This window comes from Sceloporus undulatus, chromosome 6 (assembly GCF_019175285.1).
Source record: "Sceloporus undulatus isolate JIND9_A2432 ecotype Alabama chromosome 6, SceUnd_v1.1, whole genome shotgun sequence".
Classification (NCBI taxonomy): domain Eukaryota; kingdom Metazoa; phylum Chordata; class Lepidosauria; order Squamata; family Phrynosomatidae; genus Sceloporus; species Sceloporus undulatus.
In genome coordinates, this window is record NC_056527.1 from 111,157,214 (window position 1) to 111,181,035 (window position 23,822).

General features: G+C 42.3%; 1 protein-coding gene across 4 annotated transcripts in view; it reads left to right on the forward strand.

Annotated features, from left to right (window-relative positions):
- The window catches only part of TEP1 (telomerase associated protein 1), a 55,911-nt gene that overhangs the window by 24,027 nt on the left and 8,062 nt on the right, over positions 1-23,822 (forward strand). For all 4 annotated transcript variants that reach the window (XR_006104722.1, XM_042476014.1, XM_042476012.1 and 1 more), the window contains 30 exons: positions 542-607; positions 933-1,076; positions 1,160-1,336; positions 2,794-2,914; positions 3,403-3,527; positions 5,158-5,274; positions 5,359-5,476; positions 6,274-6,471; positions 6,665-6,855; positions 7,253-7,406; positions 7,546-7,725; positions 8,190-8,282; positions 8,831-8,963; positions 9,146-9,296; positions 10,326-10,465; positions 10,703-10,791; positions 10,970-11,084; positions 11,658-11,883; positions 11,979-12,096; positions 13,204-13,328; positions 14,118-14,217; positions 14,973-15,128; positions 15,602-15,811; positions 16,893-17,046; positions 17,289-17,504; positions 18,707-18,873; positions 20,204-20,320; positions 21,238-21,345; positions 22,704-22,830; positions 23,725-23,792. Coding sequence is in view for 3 of the 4 variants with exons in the window: in XM_042476014.1 (XP_042331948.1) it covers positions 542-607; positions 933-1,076; positions 1,160-1,336; positions 2,794-2,914; positions 3,403-3,527; positions 5,158-5,274; positions 5,359-5,476; positions 6,274-6,471; positions 6,665-6,855; positions 7,253-7,406; positions 7,546-7,725; positions 8,190-8,282; positions 8,831-8,963; positions 9,146-9,296; positions 10,326-10,465; positions 10,703-10,791; positions 10,970-11,084; positions 11,658-11,883; positions 11,979-12,096; positions 13,204-13,328; positions 14,118-14,217; positions 14,973-15,128; positions 15,602-15,811; positions 16,893-17,046; positions 17,289-17,504; positions 18,707-18,873; positions 20,204-20,320; positions 21,238-21,345; positions 22,704-22,830; positions 23,725-23,792 (4,204 nt within the window). In the remaining variant the exon portion in view is untranslated. The remainder of the gene's footprint in view (positions 1-541; positions 608-932; positions 1,077-1,159; positions 1,337-2,793; positions 2,915-3,402; positions 3,528-5,157; positions 5,275-5,358; positions 5,477-6,273; positions 6,472-6,664; positions 6,856-7,252; positions 7,407-7,545; positions 7,726-8,189; positions 8,283-8,830; positions 8,964-9,145; positions 9,297-10,325; positions 10,466-10,702; positions 10,792-10,969; positions 11,085-11,657; positions 11,884-11,978; positions 12,097-13,203; positions 13,329-14,117; positions 14,218-14,972; positions 15,129-15,601; positions 15,812-16,892; positions 17,047-17,288; positions 17,505-18,706; positions 18,874-20,203; positions 20,321-21,237; positions 21,346-22,703; positions 22,831-23,724; positions 23,793-23,822) is intronic.

Below are 23,822 nucleotides of genomic sequence, written 5' to 3' on the forward strand. Positions count from 1 at the left end.
ACTGGCTATTGGATTACATCTTCCACTGCAGCTGAAAAGAGTGGTTCACTTTAAGTCAGTGGTTCCCAAACTTTGGTGCTCCACATATTTTGGACTTCATCTCCCTAAAATCCTGTTGGTCAGGCTAACTGTGGTTTCAGATATACAAAACATCTGGAAGACCAAAGTTTGGGAACCTCTGCTTTAAGGAGTTCTGAGCAATCTGGGTGATATACAGCTGTTTTTCTCATCATCTTGTTGCCATCTCCAAAAATCTGCTGCCTGAGGCTGCAGCTTCACTGTGCATAATGTGAGTGTGATGAAATAATGTAATGAAGATGCTATTCGTAATGTAATGCTATTCATCATGTATTCATTATGCTATTCATAATGTAATGAAGCTGCTTTGCTATAGTGTCAGTTCAGGACTTTGGACACCATTATTTGGACTTCTTGTCCACTTTTGTTTAGAAACTTAGCCTGGGTTTGCATATTTTAAAAGAATATCTTATAACTTACTAAGTGTTCTTTCCATCCCCTCTCCCCCATATTTCTATTTCAGGGGATTAAGGACATTCGGTTGCCGAAATGAGGTGGTGATGGGTGGATTCAGTGAACAGGTACTCAGGTGAGTCCCAGGCATGTTTAGTTGGGTGAAAATAAATATGGAGAACCTCCTTGTTCAATCACAATGTACTGTATACTTGCTTTCAATGGAAGGACAGTGTCACAGTGAGCTTTAAGGTCCAGAAGAGGTTTTTTTGTTTTTGTTTTGTTTTTTGTTTTTTTTTGCATGAGCTCTGATAGCTGGTGGCTACTAGATCTTGAAGAAGAAGTTTGGCACAGTTGAAATGGAGCCAGCAAAGTAGTAGTAAAGGGTGGTGTTTGTGCATTTTGCAGTTGATAGGAGGTGCAGATATACACTTATTTATTTATTTTTTAATCTTTGGCAGATTCATGGCGGAATGTGGTGACTCTCGACTCCTAGAGCATGTTGGGAAGGTTGATGAGATCCATGGCCTACCCAAGCAGTGGGACATCATGGTGGCTAAGAAGGAAACAGGGGTTGTGTCTTTGATACCTGCCCCCAAGACCAGGTGATCATGAAGGAAAGGGGGACTGGGTGGGCTTTATCTGAAAAAGGGTGTTGGGTTTTGACTCCTGGTTTTTTTCCCTTCAGGTGGTGCTCAGTGAGAATTTTTGTCTCCTCCACCTTTCGGGATATGCATGGAGAACGCGACCTGCTGATCCGCTCTGTCTTCCCTGAGCTACGGGCACGGGCAGCCCAGTTCTGCCTGGCAATTGAAGATATTGACCTGCGCTGGGGGATCACTGAACACGAGAGCCAGCGGAACAGGTATGAGGCTAGAGGGATAGAACATGGTGGCTGTATGGGTCAGGAATTCGGTAAAGAGGAGTGCTGAAGAACAGGGAGACAACATGTTTTGTGTGTGTGTTGGAAGTGAGATGCATTATTAACAAGATATATATATATATATATATATATATGAGAGAGAGAGAGAGTTGGCATCCCACATCTTCGTGGATTAGAGCTCCCACCATCCCTCTCATTGGTCATGCTGGCTAGGAATGATGGGAGCCCCACAAGATCCTGAAGATGACACCGATTCCCCACTCCAACTGGTAAATTTATGCATATTAAAGACAATTTGTTCTGTAAGGTATAAGGAAATTGTCAGCTGACAAAATTTCCACAGTCTACATCCACAGGATGGGATCCTCTAACATCCAGTGAAATCCTGATCTTACACTAGTAATTTTTGAACTAGGTTGGCGTCTTTTGTTCTGAAGAGGTGACAGAGCAAATGAGATCAGTGTCAAAGTGTTGCCTATGTACTTAGAACAGAGTTGGAAATTATGTGGCTTTCCAGATGTTACTGAACTTCAACTTTCAGCCACCCTAGCCATCATATCCAGTGTTAAGAACGCTAGGATGTGCAGTCCATCAACAACTGGAAAGCTGTACCTTTCCTACCCCTGGCCTCAAGGCAATGGCGGGTTACAAACCGCCACTTGGGACGTCCGCAGGACGTCCCATTTTAGAAAAGGGGTGTCGCTTCTAGATGCCCCTGGCTCCAATACGGACTCTGTCCGTACAATATGGGGCTGGCCGTTCCACATGGCCGGCGCCATCTTTACGTATCGGACGCTGTGCGTCCGAACATGTCGCGGCGTCTGTGACGTCGCGAATGCGCCCCTGGCGCCTCACGATGTCACAGAGGCACCGCAAGAAGAAGTTCCATTTTGGAGCTTCTTTTTCGGTCCGTGCGGGAGCCACGCAGTGTGGCTGCTGCAGCTCCCGCACGGAGCAAACGGCGGCGGCAGCAGACCACCTCAAAGCGGCGGTTTATAACCCGCCAATATTAAAACAACAAGGCCAGCTATACCATTAGGCAAAGTGGAGCCACTGCCTCACTTGGCAGATGCTGGAGAGCAGTAATAATGGCCCCAGAGCTGCTCCTCATGGCCTTTCCTCTTTTTTGGAGGACAAAATTGTGTGTACACCACACAGATTATCCTTTACCACCTAAACTGTTCTACTGTTCTCAGGGTTGATGGAAGACCCTTTCCCAGTTTTCAACCATGAGTCCAGAAATCTGCTGTACATGACAATAAAATGTCTTGGGCTAGTACTATAAAGCATTCTGTGAATTTTATCAACCATCTACACCCCGCTCCCCACAAACCCACGCTATTGGTATATGCTTCTAAGGAGGTGAAAATAGATGCTAAGCAGAATGCAGGATGCTGTATTATAATCTCTTATTCTTGTCTTGCCCTCCTCCTCTCTAGGCAGCTGGAACTTTGCTTGTCTGAAGTCTCTCAGAGTCAGCTCTTCATTGGCCTTCTCGGTGAACGGTATGGTCACATCCCTAGGCAGTATTCCTTACCAGACGAACCCCAATATGAATGGGTGAGTATCCGTGGGTATTTCTGGTAGTACTTGGTGGCATTTAGGAGTACTTCTGGTAGGACATGGGGGCATTTAGGATGTCAAATGGTTACATTTTGTTTTCATACAAAATGGCTACCATTTGGAGCTCTGTGTCCATAAGGGACATCCTGTACCAGTACCTGAAAGGAGATGTCCTCTTTGCACCATGGAAAGTAAACATATATTCACAATTCATTTCCTATTGGAAAAAGTGTTAAGAGTGGCAGTGGACAAAACATCATGCAGAGTAGCATAAGTAAAGAAAAAAGTAGAAATTTCCTGACCCCAAATGCTTATGTTTTTGAAAACAGTGGGAGAGGACCAAGGGAAAAATCAAGGACTATATGTGTAATCAATGGGAAAACAAGCTCAAACCTGACTAAAACAAGCTCAAACCTCTGACAACAGCATATTTGTACTTTTAAAGGTATGTTGGAATAAATAGAGTTTGGATCTTGCCTTTGCAGGTGAAATCCTATCCAGCAGGCCGCTCCATCACTGAGTTGGAGGCTCTCCAATTTCTGACTGGTGGTAAGGATCCCACTGCAGGATCCAGGGCATTCTTCTACATGCGAGAGCCAGACTTCCTTGGGTAATGCATTTTATTTTTGAAATCATACACAAGAGTATAGTTCTGATCCTTTAAAGTGATTGACTTGTCCTAATGCATATAGTTGAAAACATTTTTTTGTGTTGTTCATTGCTGTCAAGTCACTTATGGCGACCACTATGAATGAGAGATCTCCCAGGCTGCATCTGCACTGCAGGAATAATCCAGGTTGACACTACTTTAACTGCCATGGCTCAATGGTATGGAATTCTGGAAATTGTAATTTGGTAGGACTTGCATATCAACTCACTACAGCTCTCTGACAGAGAAGGCTAAATGTTTCACAAAACTACTATTCCCAGAATTCTATAGCATTAAGTCATGGCAATTAAAATGGTGTCAACCTGGATTAATACTGCAGTGTGGATGCAGCCCCAGTCACTCTGTGATCAATAGCTCTGCTCAGGTGTTGCAGACTCAGAGTCATGCCTTCCTTGATTGAGTCTATTCACCTGTAATGAGGTCTTTGTCTTTTCCCGCTGCCGTCTACGTTACCAAGCATCATTGTTTTTAATAGTGAGTCAAGTCTTCTCATCATGTATCCAAAGGACAACAGTTTCAGTTTTGTCATCTTGGCTTCTAGGGAGAGTTCAGGCTTGATATGCTCTAAGATCCATTTATATGTCCAGGATATCTGCAGAACTCTCCTCCAGCAACACCTTTCAAATGAGTTTGTTCTCTTACTATCAGCTTCTTTCCTTGTCTCACCATCTCATAGTAGATATAAGTTTCTCCATAAATATAACGTGCCAGATCCTTGCAATACAGTTATTGATTGATGGATACATCCAGTTCTTCCAATTTAGTGCTTTTTCAAAGTAGGCAACTGTGCATAAAAGATAATGAGGTCTTTGTCATTCAGCTTGTTGTATTCATGATCAAAAATGGAAAGAATAATAATTTTGGAGTTGGGGCTTGTAATTTGACCAGTCAGTTTACTTACTGTTATAAAAATATGTACGTCTGCTTATAAATGTCATTGCAAAGAGTTGTTCATGATGCTGAACCTCTGTCCTATCCATAGTATTGTGATTTGTGTTCTGAAGATAGTCGAATCTGTGGTGCAGGCTGTTTTGTTTCAAAGAAATAATTCTGCCAGTATTTTTTCATACTGCAACTCTTTCTCACTGGATGTTTTGCTAAGCATAATTCATCCTTGGAAGCTTGTCTTTGGTGCCTTAAGGGCCAGAAACTCTTTCAAAAGGCTGAAATGATTAAGATGCTGAATCTTGTATTCAGTCTTAAGTTGCTACACTTGTATGACAATGTGATTTCAAAATTGCTGATTTATAGATGGTCTTTTCATGAAAGAAAAACTTATGCTCATGACAAAACGATTGCCAGGTTGGGGGTCTTGGTGGAAAGAAAAGCCTATGCCTTATAGGCAAGATGGGCTACTTACAGTTGGCTTCCAAATCCTTGGTCTGCTTGTTTTGATTTACAGCCAACCTCATCGCCTCCACGTGTGAGGATCTAAATCATTGAAAGCAAAGTACTGCACATAAAATGTAGGTTTCCAGTGGTACAGAATTGGACTTGTCATTTCAACTGAAATGACATCAACTGCCTCCTTCTCACCTCCCTATCTCTTTCTATTGGTCTCTTTTGCCAGCTCTGTGCCAGAAGCCTGGAAAGTAGATTTTTTGGCAGAGTCAGAGACAGCTAAGAGCCGGGTGGCAGACCTAAAGGACCGACTTGAGAAGCATGAAGGCCTGGCTTCCCTCAGCAAGTAATGTGAAGAGCTGAAGGCGGGTGCAGTGGGATAGCGTGAGTCTCCAGCAATAGCTCCTTGATGGTGTTTCCCTTTTTACAGGTACGTCTGCCAGTGGGGTGGAGTAGCCCAAGGACGGCCTTTTGTCAAGGGCCTGGAGGAATTTGGAACCAAGGTCTTGCAGGATGTTTGGGAATGCCTCTTGCACCAGTTTATACAGGTAATTAGAGGAATTAATAATTAGAGTAATTAGAGTCTTACAGGAGTGGGAGGAAGAACTATTGTGGAAGAGTTCACAAGTGTCCTCCTGATGTCTGCTGAATATACAAAGTAGAAGAGAAGGGGCTATGCTCTCAGAGACATCATGCCCACTGCCCCCTTTCCAGTGTGACTTGCCCAAGGTCACCCACTGGCTTTTCATGTCAGAGGGGGGATTTGAATCTCTGGTCCCCAGAGTCTTAGACCAACACCCAAACCACTACACAAAACCAGCTCTATACTGTGAGGTTTTACAAAATGTAAGTTAACTAAAATTGTATAACGCAGTTGCTGGAAGGGAAAACACTAGAGCTTGAAAAGTTACTCTTTGGGGCTAAAATTTCCAAAATCCTTCCACTGCTGCCCGTAATAATGATATGATATATATGATGCCCTAGATAATTCTGGAAACTATAGTCCCAGTGAGTTAATTTTTCAAGCTATACAAAGCTGTGATGAGAAGCCCTGTGTACAACTTCTGGAATCTTTTCCATCAACCATTCTGGCTCTTGAGTTTGTCAAGCATTGTTTGTTCTCTCTTCCTACAGTAGATTTTCAACCATAAGACCTCGAAACCTGCTTATTTGTTCTTTTTTAATGAAAATCTGAAGTTCTTTAAAGGCACAATGAGAAAATGGAGTAGATTTTATGAAATTTTATTCCATCTTAATAAATGTGCTACAATTTGAAAATGTGTATATTTTCTAGAAAGCTTTGACTGACTCTCTGTCTGTCTCATACTCATCTGTGCTTACTTAGAGAGATGACCTAACCCTTGATGATTACTTGGAAGAGGAGGAGGAGGACCAAAATATTTTGCAAGAATCTTTCCAGGAGTTGCAGCAGAAGAGATTTTGTGCCCGTGCAAAGCTCCTTCAGATGACAACTGCCCAGCTGCATGGGGGCAAGCTCTACATTGTGAATGGTGAACCAGGCCAAGGGAAGACTGTCTTCTTGGTGAGCAAAGGATGGTAGAACTGGAATAAGCAAGGAAATTGAAAAGGGAACACTTCCCTTGATACTAGTAGCAAAATAATTCTCCCAATGTAGAATGTTCCTTAGCTGAAAGGACACCATCCACAAGCAAAAGGGGTTGATAGTCCTGACCAATTCTTTTTCTCCCTCTTCCTTCCATTTTCTCTTCCCTCAGGCTGCCCTTGCTCAAGAGCTGAGAACGAAGACCCTGACCCAAGGAGAAGGGCTTACTCCCAGTTACAATATTGTGGCCCATTTCACAAGAGCCCGGCCTGATCAGGCTGAAGTCCATGTTGTGCTGGGCCGCCTGTGTGGTTTACTGAGGAGATATCTGAAAGAGTCCCCAGCCCTAGCCAGAAGCTACAGGTTGGCATGGCTTTAATTCTGAGGAGTGGTGTCAAGGCAGCAAAAATGTCTCTTTTTTCTCTCTATGCGCGAGCAAGTCAGAACTCAGAAAAATTACTATTTCAAATTACATTCCTTGGCCCTCTCATGCTGGCTGGGCAATATCTGGGAATTACAGTCCAAAAAAAAAGGAACTTTCTCAAGCTCTGCTAGGTTGCTACACAGCTAAACACTTGCAAAATCTAACAAAAATGTGAAGCTTGTAGCACCTTTGAGCTTATCTGGCAAAAAAAGTGGTAGTATATGCTTGTGCTTTCTCAGATGTATGGAGTGAACTGCAACAAGATCCCTTTTCAAATTTATATCACAGGCAAATATGGCTTTGTCCCTAAAAATTAGATGGTTCTTCTTTTTGCAGAGGTCTGGTTGGCCAGTTTGAATGCCTCCTCCACTCTGTGGCCCAGTTGCTGAAACGAGGCCAGTCTCTAGTGATTTTGATAGATGGTGCTGACCTTATCCATGCAGCCAGTGGACAGTTGGTTTCTGACTGGCTGCCTGAGCAGTTGCCTCAGGTAAGCTTCAGCCCTCTCCCCAGGTTTGTGTCTGGGTGGTTGGTTGGTATATAATGCCTCTTCACCTACCGCATGAGAGAGCATCCATAGCTTCCTTGCTGCTTTCTCACATCTACTCTGTTTGTGTGTCTCCATGCAGCGGGTCATCTTTGTTCTCAGTGTCTCTGAGGAATCAACTCTTCTTGGGTCCCTCAAACGAAGGACGGATGCAGTCCCCATCTCCCTGGGACCTCTGGACCCCCATGACAGAGCTGCTGTGGTCCGCAAAGACCTGGCCTTGTATGGGAAAAAGTTGGAGGAGTCTGCTTTCAATAATCAGGTAAATGGGGTAGGGGAGCCTCACATAGTTGGGTATCTATATGGACACTTTGAATCTGGATTGCTATAAGTCAGTACATGGACTTTGTATGTGTCCTGAATCATTCTGCAAAAGAAGAAGGAGAAATGTTTTAGGATGATGGAAATAGGAGCTTTTATTAGCTAAAAAAAGAGCTAATTTTAAAAGGGTTTTTGTTGTTGTTGTTCTTTCCTGATTCTTCTAAGAAATACATAGGGCAGGAATGGGACTAATTTGGGTGGGCTAATCCAGGGAAATTTGGTGTTCCTGTTTTACACACTTGGCATAAACAGCTGGGTTGTTAGTTGGTCAAAAGAGAGGGAGATCTAGGTATAATATCCTGAAAAGGGGTGAGGTAGTAGATAATAAAGAAATAAACTATTTTAAAAATGTGTCTAGTTTTTGTTTTGTTCCTTAATAAAACAATCCCATGTCTTCCCCAACAGATGCGGCTTGTGCTCCTGAAACGTGGCTCCCGACAGCCTTTGTACTTGACTCTGCTGACCCAGGACCTGCGGCTCTTTGCCCTGTATGAGAAGGTCAGGTGGCAGCTGTGGATTATGAATTGACATTAGGAGTAGTGGGAACATTAAAGCTTCAGACTGTCTCCAGATAACAAGCAGATATTTCATGATAAATTTTGAAGGGCAGGTACCCATCATGGGGCCCCTAAAAACCATGCCCAAGGAGACCTTCCCTCCAAATTTAGGCAGTCATGATGATCCATATCAGCAATCCAGAAGCAATTGCATAAAATCCATCCTTACTGGAAATGAAAACTAATGAGTCTTCTTCACCTATTCCAGAACAAGCCACCCAACAATAATTGGTGTGAAATCAGGGATCACAAGCAACAATATATTGCTGCTGGGAAAATTTATTCCACTTCTCCCTCCCCACGTTACTCTCTGGATTGCAGCTAAACTCAAAGGGAACAGAGAAGTCTGAGGGTTGTGGAAGAAAATGTCATTCTCTTTCCTAATGAAGGAGGCCTTGTCTTTTGACTCTGTAACACCCGGTTCTACTACAGTACTGACCTCATATGGATTCTCAGTTTTTCTAGCTTTCCATCCCACTTCTCTTCCAGCTTTCGGAGAGGATCCAGAAGCTGCCAGTCTCTCTTCCTCTCTTGCTTCAGCATCTGTTGGGGTGCCTGGAGGAAGACCATGGGTCAGAGCAGGTTGCTGTTGCCCTTGTATCTCTCTGGGCCAGCAGGGATGGTAAGTTGTGCACAGAGGAGCATCAGAAAAGGAACATTGAAATGTACTGTTATGCAGCTACCTTTTCCCTGCACCAGAAGCTACCTGTACTGGCTCTTGAGGTGCTGCAAGGCATCTGAGGGTGGAGGTATCTATCCAAAGTTTCTTTACCTAGAAGGAGGATTGTGGTTCTGTCCCTGCAGGACTAACAAAGCAAGATCTGTACGGCATTCTTGCTACTTGGAAAGAGCTGAACGTAGCTGGTGTAACCTTTGAAGAAGCCATAGTGGCTGGAAGACAAGCTGGAAGCTATCCTGTAGGCCCCTTTCTTGACTTTCTGAGGAGCCTGAGAGGGTGAGTGACTTTGTCTTTTGGGTGTTGGATGCTTGCCATGAAAATATGGGACTCAAGGAGCTCTGGTGGCGCAGTGGTTAAATGCCAGCCACTCACTCACAAACACAAGGTTGTAAGTTCAATCCCAGCCAGGGGCTCAGGGTCAACTCAGCCTTGCATACTTCCAAGATCGCTAAAATGTGTACCCAGCTTGATAGGGTCAATTATCTTGCAGTCGTAAACCACTTAGAGAAGCTGCTTAGTGCAGTATGAAGTGATACATAAATGAAGCTGCTATTGCTATTGCTACAAAGAAAGGTGCTTAACTTCCCAGCCCTCCTGCATGGATAATAATTGTAGCTTTGTATATGGATGCATGTACTTTGTACACTGTCTGATGTATAACAGCTTTTTCTGGAAATATTCTTTTGTAAATATTCTTTCTTTTTGTTTTGAACCATAATCTCCCTTCATTTCTGAAAGAGTGGCCAGGGTTGTTTTTTTAATATCTCAATGCAGTTTGAGAATAGGAAAAGTAAAGACTCCAATGTGTTATGCAATATGTAACTGTATAAATGGATTGTCTTTTTGCTGCTTGTTCCTTTTTAATCTTTGTAGTATATTTCTTGGACTGTGGCCACAATGAATAACAACACATTCTTGCTGCTTGCTTATTTATTTGATTTTTATCCCACCTGTCTCCCAAAATGGGACCCAATATTAGGGTAAAACAGAATACAACTACTGTAAAACCATATATAATACAAAACTGTTTGTTTTGGGGATCCCCCCCCTCTGATGTTGTTTCTGATGTAGACTGGTATCAAAATATATTTTAGATCAGTGATTCTCCTCTTTTGGCTTTGCACAGGTTTGAAATTACAAGTCCCAGAATCTTGGAACTTTGGCTATGCTCGGTAGGGCTTCTGGGAGTTGAATTCCAACAGCTTTGCAGGCTCAAAAATGGGGAACCACTTGAGAACAAAGATTGAATATTTCCCCCTTGAAGAGAGGGGAAACTAGAGTAACCTCCCCACATTTCTCTCACAGCCTTCTTGGGGCTTGCGGTTCACCCTCAGAGTCTTCAGATTCTCGTCTGCATCTCTATGATACACCCTTGAAGACTGCAGTAGAACGACGCTACCTGAAAAAGCCAGGCCTGGACCGCACAGCTCATGTGCTTTTGGCAGGTAACCACCAATTCTGTGTTCTTTATTGATCTGCCATTGACTCCTGTCCAGCAGTATTCTCCAGTTTTTACTCTCTTTGGCTGTGTTCTTAAAGTAGTGAATGGTATCATTTTTTTTCTTCTGGTAGGCCTTTAGGAGACAGGGTTCTTGCTCCACTAAGGAGCATTGTAGTTCAATCTGACATAGCTGCTGTGGGTGGTGTTGAGTGCCTCTCCCAATGCTTTGTCTCCTTTATAGCTCACTGGTGGAAGCTAGCAGATCCAGATGGTACCAGGACCTTCCAGAACTGCGAGGCAGAGCCTTTGAGAGCACTTCCCTATCATTTGGTAAGTGAGAAAGATGCTAGTGCACAAGAGGATGGGATGTAAGTACTGATAAGGGACTAGCAACCCATGTAGCATTAATGCAGAATTCAATATTTGTGCTGAAAGTCTGAGAAGCTGTTGAGGATATTGAGGCTGTTCTGCAGATACCCTTTTTGAGCCATGACTGTTCTTCCACTAGGTCCAAAGTGGCCTCTTCAACATCCTGGCTTCTTTCCTGACTGACCTGAGGGTTGTAAGTGCTCATGTCCGTCTGGGTCTTCTCCATCGCCTCTCTGAAGCCTACGCACTCTATGGTGAGTTTTTGCTCTCCCTTAGTGGCTGGAATGGAGATAGTACAAGTTGAGCATCCCTTTTCCGGAATTCCAAAATCCAAAATATTCCAAAATCCGAAAATTATCTACATAGGTGGCTCAGATAGTGAGACTTTCGCTTTCTGATGATTCAGTGAACACAGATTTGTCTCACGCACACAATTATTAAAATATTGTGTATAAAATTACATCCAGACTATGTGTATAAGATGTGTACAAAACATAAATGAATTCCATATTAAGATTTAGGTCCCATCTCCAAGATATATTATTATATATATGCAAAATTTTTAAAAATTGAAATCCAAAACAGTTCTGGTCCCAAACATTTCAGATAAGGGAGATTCAACCTGTACTGAGAGGGAAATAATAAGTCTGGATACTGCCTTCCAGCCAAGGAGGAAATTTCCAGACTGGTTACTGGAACTGATTCTGCTCTGGGCTGGAGTATATAAAGTTGTGCTATGGAACAAAACTGTTGTTTTGAGTCTAAATCTGAATACAAATATTGGAAATGTTTGTCTCCATTTACCCTGGTTCTTTTTCCTCTGCAAGAGACCACTGCTGGCTCAGAGCGTGATGAGACCGTTGACTTCTTTCATGCCTTCCTGCAAAGAAACATTGGGCTGCTTTCTCAGAATCCTCTGCTGCTTCTGCAGCAGGCAGCTAATGAACCGGATTCCTCAGACCTCTGTTCTCAAGCCCAGACTGCTCTCAGTAGCAATAAAAGGCCGTTCCTGAAATGGATGAACAAGCCTGAAAAATCGCAAAAGACCAACAGGTAATTCTGCAAGGGTGGCATTGTACACCTTGTTGTCCTTCTTTCCCCTATACAACTCACTGTTGGTTTGTATTTTTGTGTTTTCTCATCAATAGCCTCACTCAGACCCTACCTGCCACTCCTTCCTGTATCTCAATTTCTCCCTCTGGAAAGCTGGCTGCTGTGGGCACCACTGAGGGAAATGTGCACCTCTTGGATGTGGAAACAGGACAGGTAAAATAGTTTGGCTTATCCAACTTGTCAGAATCAGCCACGATGCTTAGGAGCTAAAGATCAACTAAGGAGTTTATCACACAAAGGAGATCGGGAATTTATTCTGTGAATGTCCCCCCAAAATAATGTAATTACGCAAAACGATTACATGTGACGTCGCACAAAACTCGCCATTAAAGTGGTCACAAAGAAGCATTGACCTAAAAATTGTATCAAAAAGTATTTTAAAAAATTTGGGGAGTCAGGAGCTTTGGAGGATTGATGTGGAGCTTCAGGAGCTATAGACATAGGGCCGCAGGTTGCACTAGCTTAAATGGTGACTCTTTTTTTAAATTTATTTTTTAACATAAAACACAAAATACAAAGAAAAACAAACAAACAAACAAGTATACAAACAAACTTCTTAAAATTAAATTCATACCTATACATAAAAAGAAAATATACACTTATTCTTATACATATCTTATAGAAAAGTTCTTGTGGGAGTCTATTATGTCTAATCCTAACTTCTATAATTAATATCACTGATAGGTGCATACTTTTCTTTCTATATTCTTATACCTAGCTTCCTAGACTAGAAGAACTCCATGTCAATATTCCATTGTTACTTAATCAAACCGTTCTTATCTTTGCACTTGCAAAAAGAGAAGGGAAAAACAAAGTGTTTTTCTTATTATCGTATAATACTTATTATTGTAATAAGTATTATTTAATTATACTAATTAAATTTGCACATCAAATTTAATCAATAAACCTATATGTATCCATTTTATCAATATATGCCATTGATCACTTAGATATTTCAATATCTGTTCCCATTCCTTCATATACTTCCCCAGAGTTTTGCTTTGCATAAGACAGGACAGTTTGTTTAATTTTGCCGTATCTAATAATTTTAAATTGTGACTCTTGAAAGCAGAATTAATGGATGTTTTCAGAATCTGATTTCATGAAAGCAGTCCCTAGTCTGGTGTTTTCCAGATATTTTGGACAGCAACTCCCAGGTTGACGCTGATGGAGTATCTGTAACATGCAAAGGTCACCAACTCGAGGAATGTGTCTTTATATGTCTTTCTCCCTATCTCCATCCCACTCACCTGCAAATAGGAACTGAAGTCCTTGCTGAGTACCTGTGATGGAGTCTCAGCCTGTGCATTTCTGTCAGAGACAACTGTTTGCCTTGGGGCCTTCAGTGGACGCTTGGAGCTTTGGAGCCTGAGGGAAGGATGCAGGTAATAAGAGGTTGGAGTCAGTTCAGTAACATGGGCAGTGATGGTGAAACACCTGCCAATCTTCATGTAAGCCAAAACAGTTAGTTGACTAGCAGACCAGATGTGAGATAGAATGTGATTGATATTTTCCTTATAATTAAAGGAATAGACTATTTGATTGCTAGTAAATAGTAGGAGTAACGTACTTTAACATTTACAACCCACTTTTTCTCTTAAGAAATCCAAGGTGACATATATGGTTCCTCCACCAGCACCACCATTACTACATTATACTCAAAATAAACCTGTGAAGCAGTGGTGACCATTGGCTCCCATTTCATTGGGATGGTGAATCCATTCCAGGGTTTTGTCCAGACCTAAAAGGAAATATCAGAACATTTCAGAATTCAGTTTGAAAGTCAAAATGAATTCACTGTCCCTGTGAAATGGAAGCCAACAACCACCACTGCTATGATATTAGGCCAGGTCATAGCGAAGAGGCTAAATTGAGTGGAGATTGAACCTAGGTCTCTGTAGTCCAAGCCAGATTTTGATGTCCCTGACACAGATCTAGTAGTCCACGTGCCAGCTATTATTTCACCAAAATAACAGACCAGGAGGAGTTTATGCCACAAAATGTAATCTAAAATGGCACATAATCCAAAAAGGCAGCTATCGATTAATTGTGAATTTTTCTGATGTCTTCATTGCAGCTTCTGATTGAATGCTACCACACTAAACCACTTACAGGAAGAGTCACCAACTGGATGTCCACTCAAATCACCTGTTTCTCTTTCTGTTTGATTTTAGGCTGATGGGCAAGGATGCTCACAAGAACCAGGTCACAGACTGCTGCATTAGTCCAGATCGTAGACTTCTAGCTACTGTGTCACTGGATGGCTATCTCAAGGTACTGGCCATGTTCAACTCATCCTTTCTCATTTGTTTCTGTTCCTATAACAAGAGGACTACATTCCAAGCAGGGCAGTTGAAAATAGGGTGACTTAGAGGCCTCTCATTCATGGAGTTGCCATGAGTTGACATCAGCATTTTGATGGACTTGATGGCAGTTAACAAAAACAAACACTTCCCCTCCCCTCAGCATTGTTTCACATGATGCCTCTGTCCCTTTTTGATATTCCTGGCCTTTGCATTTAATACTGAGGCAGATTTGGATCAACCTTTTATCCAAAATTCAACAGAACATATTTAGATTCTTCCACAGACATTCATTCTGATTGAGTGACGGTTAAGAGCAGAGGTGGTGGGATGCATTCCAAAATACTCAGCAATCATCTTTAATGGATTAAAAAAGCAAAGATTGTGATGTTAGTCATATCAAGGGGAGAGTAGGAGTCAGATTTTGTATTAAGATTAAAAATACCTTTATTAGACCAACAAAAGAGCAAAAAAATGAAGCAAACATTCAAGATCAGAGCAGGTAGATCAGAAATAAAAGACTGATCTGATGTTGAAGTCATGTTGTGTGCATAGTTGAATGGAAAATGTAGTTCCAGAAAGTCCATCATATTATGTGCATGGTGTAATGTATTATATACTGTAGTTCCAGAAAGCAGACTGCTTCTAAAGTCATGCCTTGGAGGAGAGTCCTACAACAGTAGATAAGCAATGAACTAACATTTATGTAACTTTTCTTTTTTTCAGCTCTGGGACACTATTCAGAGTCATCAGACGCACCAACGGGACTCTCTGTGTCCTCTGAACTGTGTGACCTTTCACCCAAAGGGTCAGCTTGTGGCTACAGGAGGCTGGGACAAAACCGTCACCATCTTGGATGCCAGTGACATGCGTGTGATCTCGGTGAGGGGGTGACTCATAAATCATAGGAGACCAGAGCAAGGAAACCACATCTTTTTTACATAGTTACATTTGTATCCCATCTTTCCTCCTGTAAGCTCAGAGTAGTTCTCCCATTACTTTCTCCATGTTTTCCTCACAATAGTCCTATGAGGTAGGTCAGGCAGAGAAAGCATTACTGACTTAAAGTCAGCTTGTGAGGGAAATGGAACTCAGATCTCTTAAAATCCCAACTTGAGATGGGAGTTGCACAAGTCTCCGCATGCTGATGGACTGCAGTTCCCAACAACCTTAGCCAGTGATGAGGAATCCTGGGAGTAGCAGTTCAGCATTCTCTAGAAGGCCATCAAGTTCTCATCCCTGCTCTAACGCACTATACAACTTTTGCTAATAAAAAAGAATAAGCTTTCAGCTGAAAGGTCTTGGGCTACCCATAGAATTGTGTCATTTTTTTGACTCAACTCTCCCTTCTACAGGTGATGAAAGGACATGATGCCTCCATCCATTCTATTTCCTTCTCTTCTGCTGGAAACATTTTGGCAGTTGGGTCCCTGGCTGGATCCATCCATCTCTGGTCGTGGCAGGAGTCTGTGACCATTGGCACCTTTTTGGCTCACTCAGGATCTGTCTCCAGTGCTCTGTTCCTCTCAGGAGGAAAACTTCTCACCACAGGAGAAGACTGCAAGGTGCAATTCCTCTTCTGTTGAATGATCTTAAAAAATAGTTGGAGGTTGGCAGGAATATAAGCAAACTTGGGGAGTTGGGGAGAGCTCAGATAAATCTTGGTCTTACTCTTAACCTCACCTCAAGGTGGATAATTTGATGTGCTTGGGTAAAAAAAAAAATCCAGCCATAAATTATCAGTTGCTATGGAGGATTAAGATGTTCAAAACACTAATTTATTATGAGGTTACTCTATTGTTGAAGATGAGTTGTTCTGGCTTTGGTGGTTCTCAAATACTCAGTAGTATCCAAGTTACAGTTATGATAACCCCACAATTCTCTTTGTAACTAAAGAGAGCAACTCAGAAAGAAAGATGAAGCTGGAGGTATCTAGCAATGGGGGGAAGATTGGCTGCAGGGGCAGAGATGGGTTTCATTCAGAGGTAAAAAGACAGTGGAAAACATTGGTAATGTTCAGAAGAACTGGAGCACAGGAAAAATCTTGAGTGGAAATACAACATGGTTCTTTCAGCATGCAGTTACAGTCCTTCCTCCATTCTTGTGGTCTTCAGACTCGCGTCCCTTGCTTATGCGCAAGGGACAAATAGAGGGGGAATGAATGGGGCATGTGCCCACAGCATGCACATGTGCACCTCCACGCATGCCCACCTATATTCAAGCCAATGGGGCTTGAATATAAGCATACGGATCCCCTGTGAAAAAGGAGGGCGACTGTACTATTTAAGGCCTGAAAATATTCCATTGCTTTAAAATCAAAATATTTTATCCTGTTTTTCTAAAATGCTGCACAGAATTCTGTATGGTAAGAGGAACAAAACTGGCTAGATTTCAAAGAAATCCAACAAAGCACGGCTGCATTTTCAGCATTTTTTAAAAAGAACTACATTAAAATAAATGTACCTTGAAAAATCTCCCCTTACTCCCCCCCCCCTTTTTTTTTTTTTTGCTTATGTAAAACATCTCTTACCATCAGAAAATTCTTCCTAATGTTTAGATGGAAACTTTTTTTTCTTGTATTCTTTTAATCTTTTTTTCTTTAGGCCCAATCTAATTAATACTGTGTGTGTGTATCCTGGATTGTAGGTCCAGCTTTGGGCAGGCCACTTGGGAAAGTTCTGTGGTACTTTAGGATCAACATCTCTCTCTCCGGCGCTGTGTGTTGTACCTAGTCTTGATGGCTTTCAGTTGGCAGTGGGGCACCATTCAGATGATGTCTGGATCTACAGATACCCTTGGGGTAAATTGCCATTTCCTTACATAGCAGCCTAATTCTGTTAAATGGGAAACTCCTGGCTGTCCAGAAATCACCCTTTTGCATTTCTTTGGGCAACATGACTTGGTATAATTTCATTTAGGGTTGCCATATAAGGAAATAATGGGCAGTGTGAGGGCCCAGTTAGGGCCCTGACCCTGGAGGGCTGGTTGCTAGTGCATCAAGGTTGTCTTCTATATTTGTTGCTTTTTTGTGCTCTCTTGTAGATGCCAGCATTGGCGCAACTCACTGCCAAGCTGGTGGTGTGGCTATCTGCAGCCTGGCATGGCTGGACAGTCTATTCTTGATTGGGGGCAGGAACGATGGATCCTTATGCATCTGGAATACCTCACAAGTTCGTCCCTCATGCCTTAAACTACGGGGCCATGAGAAACCTGTGACAGGGCTGGCTGTTTTCAAGAAGCTGGTGGCCTCGACATCAGGTGACTTGGAAAGCACCAGTAGAAGTTGTACTTGGGGCAGATGGTGTGATTTAAAGAAACAGCCTTTTCCATAAGCTTTCAGACAGATGTAGTTGAGGGAAAGGAAGGAGAATTTCTTGGGTTGGACAAAATGGTGGTTTTTCTATTTTACTGTGCTCTTGTACAGTGGGGCCTTTGTATCTGCTGGGGTTTGGTTCCAAGTTCCTGCATGGATAGCAAAATCCATGGATGCTCAAGTCCCATTAAATCCAGCAGCATAGCGAAATGGTTTCCCTTATATAAAATGGCAAAATCAAGGTTTACTTTCTGAAATTTATAAATGGTATATACTGATGTATAAGTCTAGAAATTTAAATAAAAAAAATTGACTCAAAAAACCTTAGTTGACTTATTCACGGGTAAGTATTGTATTTTAACTCTTATTAAATAACAGGAAGTATCCCATGGTGAAAGGCAAGAGTGTTATCCATCCTGGAAGCACTGACCTCCCTCTGTTCTCTTATCCATTTAGCCTTTAGTGTGAGCACAAATGTCTGCTGGGATTTTGTAGGTTCTTTGGCATTGTTTTCCTTTACTTCATTCTTTAGACCCTTTGTTATATGCCCCTAAGTTTTAGCCTCGACTTAGCCACGTGTCATATCAAAATCCATAATTTTGGCCCCAAGACTTGCCCTCGATTTATACATGAGGTCAACTTATAGTCAAGTATATATGGCATTTAAAAAAACCCACTTTTAAGCCATAGATGTTTGAATCCATGGATAAAAAAATCTATGGATATAGAAGGCTGACTGTATGTAATAGGACTTGAGCATCCATGGATTTTGTTACCTGTGGAAGGTCCTGGAACCAAACCCCAGAGGATACCAAGGGTCTGCTGTACTTCTAATTTGTAATTAAGCATAAGCATTGCTTCTTAGACAGGTGTGGAGGAGGGTTAGGAGGAGAGAGACTGAAGTTTCCACTGTGGTTTAAGCCGCATTGCCATTAAAATGGGTTTACTCATCAGCAAAATGGAGGGCAGGAGGCTGATGAGAGACCTGAACACAGAACTAGTAACAAAGTCTCAGATTGCACCCTCTCACTACTTCTAAAAAGGTGTTTGGTTGCCTATGCTGGTTTTGCCTGTATTCTTGAGTTCTCCAGATTTATTCAGTCTTTTTTGTCTGCTTTCTGTTTTGTCTTCCTTTCTTCCTTTTCAGAGGATTTCACTGTCTGCCTCTGGCTCTCAGAGGCCCTGAAACCAGCCCCTGGTGCTACAGACACCAGTATCTCTCCACTTGCTGTCCTTCGGGGTCACACGTCTGGGGTGACTTGCTGTGCCTTCAGCCTTGATGGCTGCTACCTTGCCACTGGAGGGAAAGACCGGGTAAGGGTCCCTAAGTTCAGTCCTGAGGAGAACCCCCAACTCTTTGGTCTCCAGTAACATTAAATGAACCTTGCTAGAGACAGTTTTCCCATCACAGCCAATCTTTGTCTTGTAATGTTTAGCTGGAAGATGCTTGGGGTACCAAAGCTTGGAAAAGTCACTGTTTTTTAACTGCATTTCCCAGAATCCCTCTTGCCAATATCTAAAAAGGCATATTTTCAAGTTGTTGTTGCTCAGGCCAGGCAGAGCAGCGGTGAGGCTCAGCAGCCTTAATAAGAGCCCATGAGACCAAGACTGTTTATCAGGGATTGTAAAGAGCCTGCGTGGTATAGTGGATTGAGCATTGAACTACAACTCTGGAGATCAGGATTTGATTCCTTGCTCAGCCATGGAAACCCAGTGGGTGACCTTGGGTGAGTCACATTTTCTCAGCCCTAGTAAACCCCATGATAAGATCACCTTAGGGTCACCATAAGTCAGAAATGACTCGAAGGACATGACAACAACAAAGAAAGAGAAGTGAACCCGAGTATCTTTCAAACGTGAAGTGGATGGCTTTCATAGCCAACATCCATATTTTTTTGAGGTTTTTTCGGGCTATGAGGCCATGTTCTAGAAGAGTTTATTCCTGCTGTTTCACCAGCAGCTGTGGCTGGCATCTTCAGAAAATGCTGGCATGGAAGAGAATGGGGTATATATACTGATCAACATGCAAATCACCTCCTCTCAACCAACATTATGTATATCCTACTCTCTTCCATACCAGCATTCTCTGATGATGCCAGCCACAACTGCTGGTGAAACATCAGGAAGAAACTCTTCTAGAACATGGCCTCATTGCCTGAAAAAACCATTAAAAGCTATCTTTCCAAACATTTATAAACAATGGACAAAATAATTTTAAGCATCTTTGGCTTACAACTTCTATCACTGGTGTGATGGGATGATGCATTTGTTTCAAAGCATTCAAAACAGTTCTACTCTGTTTCAGTTTTAAACAAGCTTTTCGTTACAATTTGGCAATTAAAACATTTCCATCAAAGTTGAAACAAAAATACTCTGTTGGCTTATTTTTTTATCATGTTACATCTTTAATTGTTGTTGTTATCCATGTTTGTTTTGTTTAATAATGCACTCAAGAGGGAAGAATTATGGGGGGATTCCCTTCAAAATATGCCTCAGAATCCTTTGTCTTGGTGATGTTGGAAAGGCAGGATTTTGGGGGGCGGGGGAAACTTGTCCTGGACAAGTTCCATCAATCGTGATGGAAGTTAAGATAAGACTTTCTCCTTTTATAAAATAAATAAAAATGTTCTGCTCCCACTTCTAGGCTTTGTTTATCTGGGATGTAAAGGAGTCAGCCCAGAAGACGGCCACTCTCTGGCGCTCTTTGCCTTTCTGCCACCAGGACTGGATCTCCAGTTGTGCTTGGGCCGGTGCCATGTTGGTAAGTTTGGATGGCCATGTTGAGAATGTAGGTGGGATTGCCTGTAGTGGTGAGGGCTTCCTAAAAGCATAGAAGGGGGCAAGCTAGCTAACATCCCTGCTGAAATGGCTGGTTGCTACCAACCACTCATCCAGTTGCTCCTTTGCAATCAGCCAGGTTCATCATGTGCAACTAATGGCAGAAAAGGGTCAGCAATAGGGTGGATCCACCTGGTTTAAGCAAGCGAGGGGCTCCATAGCTTCTGGTAGCTACTGGGCAACTGGATTTTTCCCAATGGTGACTCCAGTTAGAGAGGGTGCTGAGCAAGAGTTGGGTGCTGACACCAACTCTGATGAGGAGTCATTCTACTGAATATGGAAAACTCTTAATGCCTGTCATCTAGTGGTGAGCACACAGTGGAAACCAGAGATCTAGACTCTCCCATCTCCATTTCAATTTCCTCCACCCCTTTGGAGGACCAAAGCACACTACTGGGGGCACCATTATGGTCTACAGGAAGTGATGGTGCATCACTTTGGGAACCTTTTTGGGAGTTAAATTTTGTTGTTTCAGTGTGGGAGCTCTCCCAAAGGCATTTTGAAGTGTTTGTGAGTAGTGGAACAGTGAGCCTTTTTTTAGCTGAAAGACTCGTTCTCTCTGAAAAGGTGGTGATTGTGTGGTATATGGGGTGTTGGTGGGTGTACAGAGAGCCACAATGCACCTTCAGACAGTTTAGCATATTCACACCTCTTCCAAAGAAGTCTTCCAAAGAAGAAATGGAAATGGATAGGAGTGTAACGCACTGCAGCTTTTTAAATGTAGCAGCACGTGGTATTACAAAAGAATGGAGACAATACACATACATACATACATACACAAAACCACATGGCTTTCCCTCCTGTCTAATCTTCTGCACATCTCTGTTACATTGCAAACAGCTCTCTGGCTCCAACGATGGTACCGTTTGCCTTTGGGACCCCAAAACCAGCCAGCGCCTCCAGGAATTTCTGGGACACCAAAGCCCAGTCAGTGGTGTTACAAGTGAGGTAAGGGGAGTGATTGAGGGTAGACTCTTTCCTGAAAGCAGGAAGACACACAGGACTAGTTAGTGGCCTATCTCAAGGTGGCCCTGGACAGCCACCCAGAACTCATGTTTGGATCTTTAAGAGATGACTTTAGAATGTCTGAAGTAGTATTTGAAGGCTAAATGTGATGTGGTACTCTTTGTATTATAACATATGCATTTTCTTATGGGGCCAGAATAACAGAAGCAGATAATCATAGAAGCATACAATCATAGAATTGGAAGAGACCACAAGGGTCACCTAGTCCAACTCCCTGCCATGCAGGAATGCACAACTAAAGCAGTCCTGAAAAATGGTCACCCAACCTCTGTTTAAGGCTCTCCAAAAACAAAAGAGAGAGAGAGAGACAGAGAGTCCAGCACCCTCTGAGGTAGTCCACTCCACTGCCAAATAGTCCTTACAGTGAAGAACATCTTCCTAATGGTTAGGTGGAACCTCTTGTGATTTGAATCCATTGGTTTGTGTTCTAGTCTCTGGAGCACAGAAAACAAGCTTATCCCATCTTGTAAACAGAAGGCAGGAAGGGTTCATTTATCTTTTCCCTGCTTTGATTCTGAGGAGAATTCCTCCCTTGAAACTATTTGGAGGTGTAAGAATTCCACCTCTGAATTAGAGGGCCTGGTAATGGATGTGATTTACATTTAACAATACCCCCCTCCAAATATTTTTATTAATTACAAAGATATGTTTAAGGGTGCAAGTAATTGGATGCTGAGCGTTCTGTGTATTAGATGTATTCTGCATCACTGATTCTGTCCAGATCACTGCCAGTCTTTAACTTAGGCTGCATCTACACTATAAAATTAATGTAGTTTGACACCGCTTTTACTGCCATGTCTCAGTGCTATATAATTCTGGGATTTGTAGGTTTTTTTGAGATATTTAGCCTTCTGTGTGAGAGAGCCCTGGTGCTACAACAAACTTCACACCCCAGGATTCCATAGGATGGAGCCATGACAGTTAAAGCAGTGTCAAACTGCATTAATTCTGCTGTTTGGCTCACAGACAGTCTACCACAAGTCTCTGTTCTGTTTTAGATATTCCCTGACACCATTAGCCATTAAGCCAGGTGTGCAAAACCTCTGGCTCCACAGAAGTTGTTGGACTATAACTCCCATTTTCCCTGACCATTGACTGTGGATTGGAACTGATGGGAGTTTGGGAGCTGGAGGTCAACAGCATCTGGAAGGCCACAGGTTTCTCACCCCTCCCTTAATCCAGCTAAATACAGTGCTTGAGAAGTTCATCTTTTTAATAAATCTGTATACTTCCCCTACTTCTGTTCTTCTGACATTTGCTTTGTCTGGCTCATATGGCAGAAGGATCACGTTATCTCCATGGGCAGGGATGGGCTGCTGGTGGCGTGGGACCTGCAGGGAGTGGAGAAAACCCGATTTGTGGCTCACCCTGGTCGGGCCAACCACTGTGCAGGCTTCAGCAATCCACGTAAGATATTCTCTTGTAATACTTCTTAAAAAGCATGACAGCTTTTGTGGGCATCTGAGAGAGGGGAAGAATTCCTGTCTGCATTACTTGAACTCATGGCACAAATTTATTTTAGATGCAAATGTCACATGATGTTCAACTTCTCATTCAGGTATTCTTGCATAGGATTGAGTTTTTCATTTGCTGGTGACCTAAGGACATTGCAAGCTTAGGTCTTGAAAGTGGCTGCTAGGAGACCATAAACCTGAGCCTGTTTAAAACATTTTCCTTAGCAAGTGTCTGAAGAGTCTGCCAGGGGCTCTGTGTTGTTCAGTTTAGTTAACTGGCAGAGGAGCTACGAGTATCTTGCAAGTGTTGTTTTTGATCATTTATTCATTTATATTCAGCCTTTCTTCCAGTTATGGGACTCAAGGTAGCTAATAACATATTTAAAACAATTCACATTGAAAACTATACAAAACATAACGATTTAAAAAGCAATAAAACAATTTGTCACATTAAAACATTAGACATTTAAAATATTAACATTCATAGAAAGACTATTATACAAACCTTAAAAACAGCACCACTCAGCATTAAAAGCCAAATCCTAGTCTGTTTGTAAAGGTCTGATAGCATAAAAATGTTTCCACTTGCAAAATGGTTTGCTCTGTTCAGCAAAAGCCATCACTCATTTACCTTTTTAGGTAAATGAAGATGCTTTCAATGAGTGTCAAAATGACCAGAATGGAAGCAAAGATGAGAAATTAGATTTTTGAAAGTAGGGAGCTATGTCCTTAAGGGGTTTGGAGTGCATTCTGTTCTCAAGCAGAGCAGCTGATCTGCTTTATATCTTCCATCTTGCCTTCTGATATTGCACACTTTGCAAAATTCTTCTCACCTTCTTTTCGGCAGGGGAGAAAGAATTCACATTGGCAGCAGCTGGCTATGACGGTACAGTGAAACTCTGGAAACCCCTGATGGTAAGAGATTGGAAACTATCAAGTAGGTTT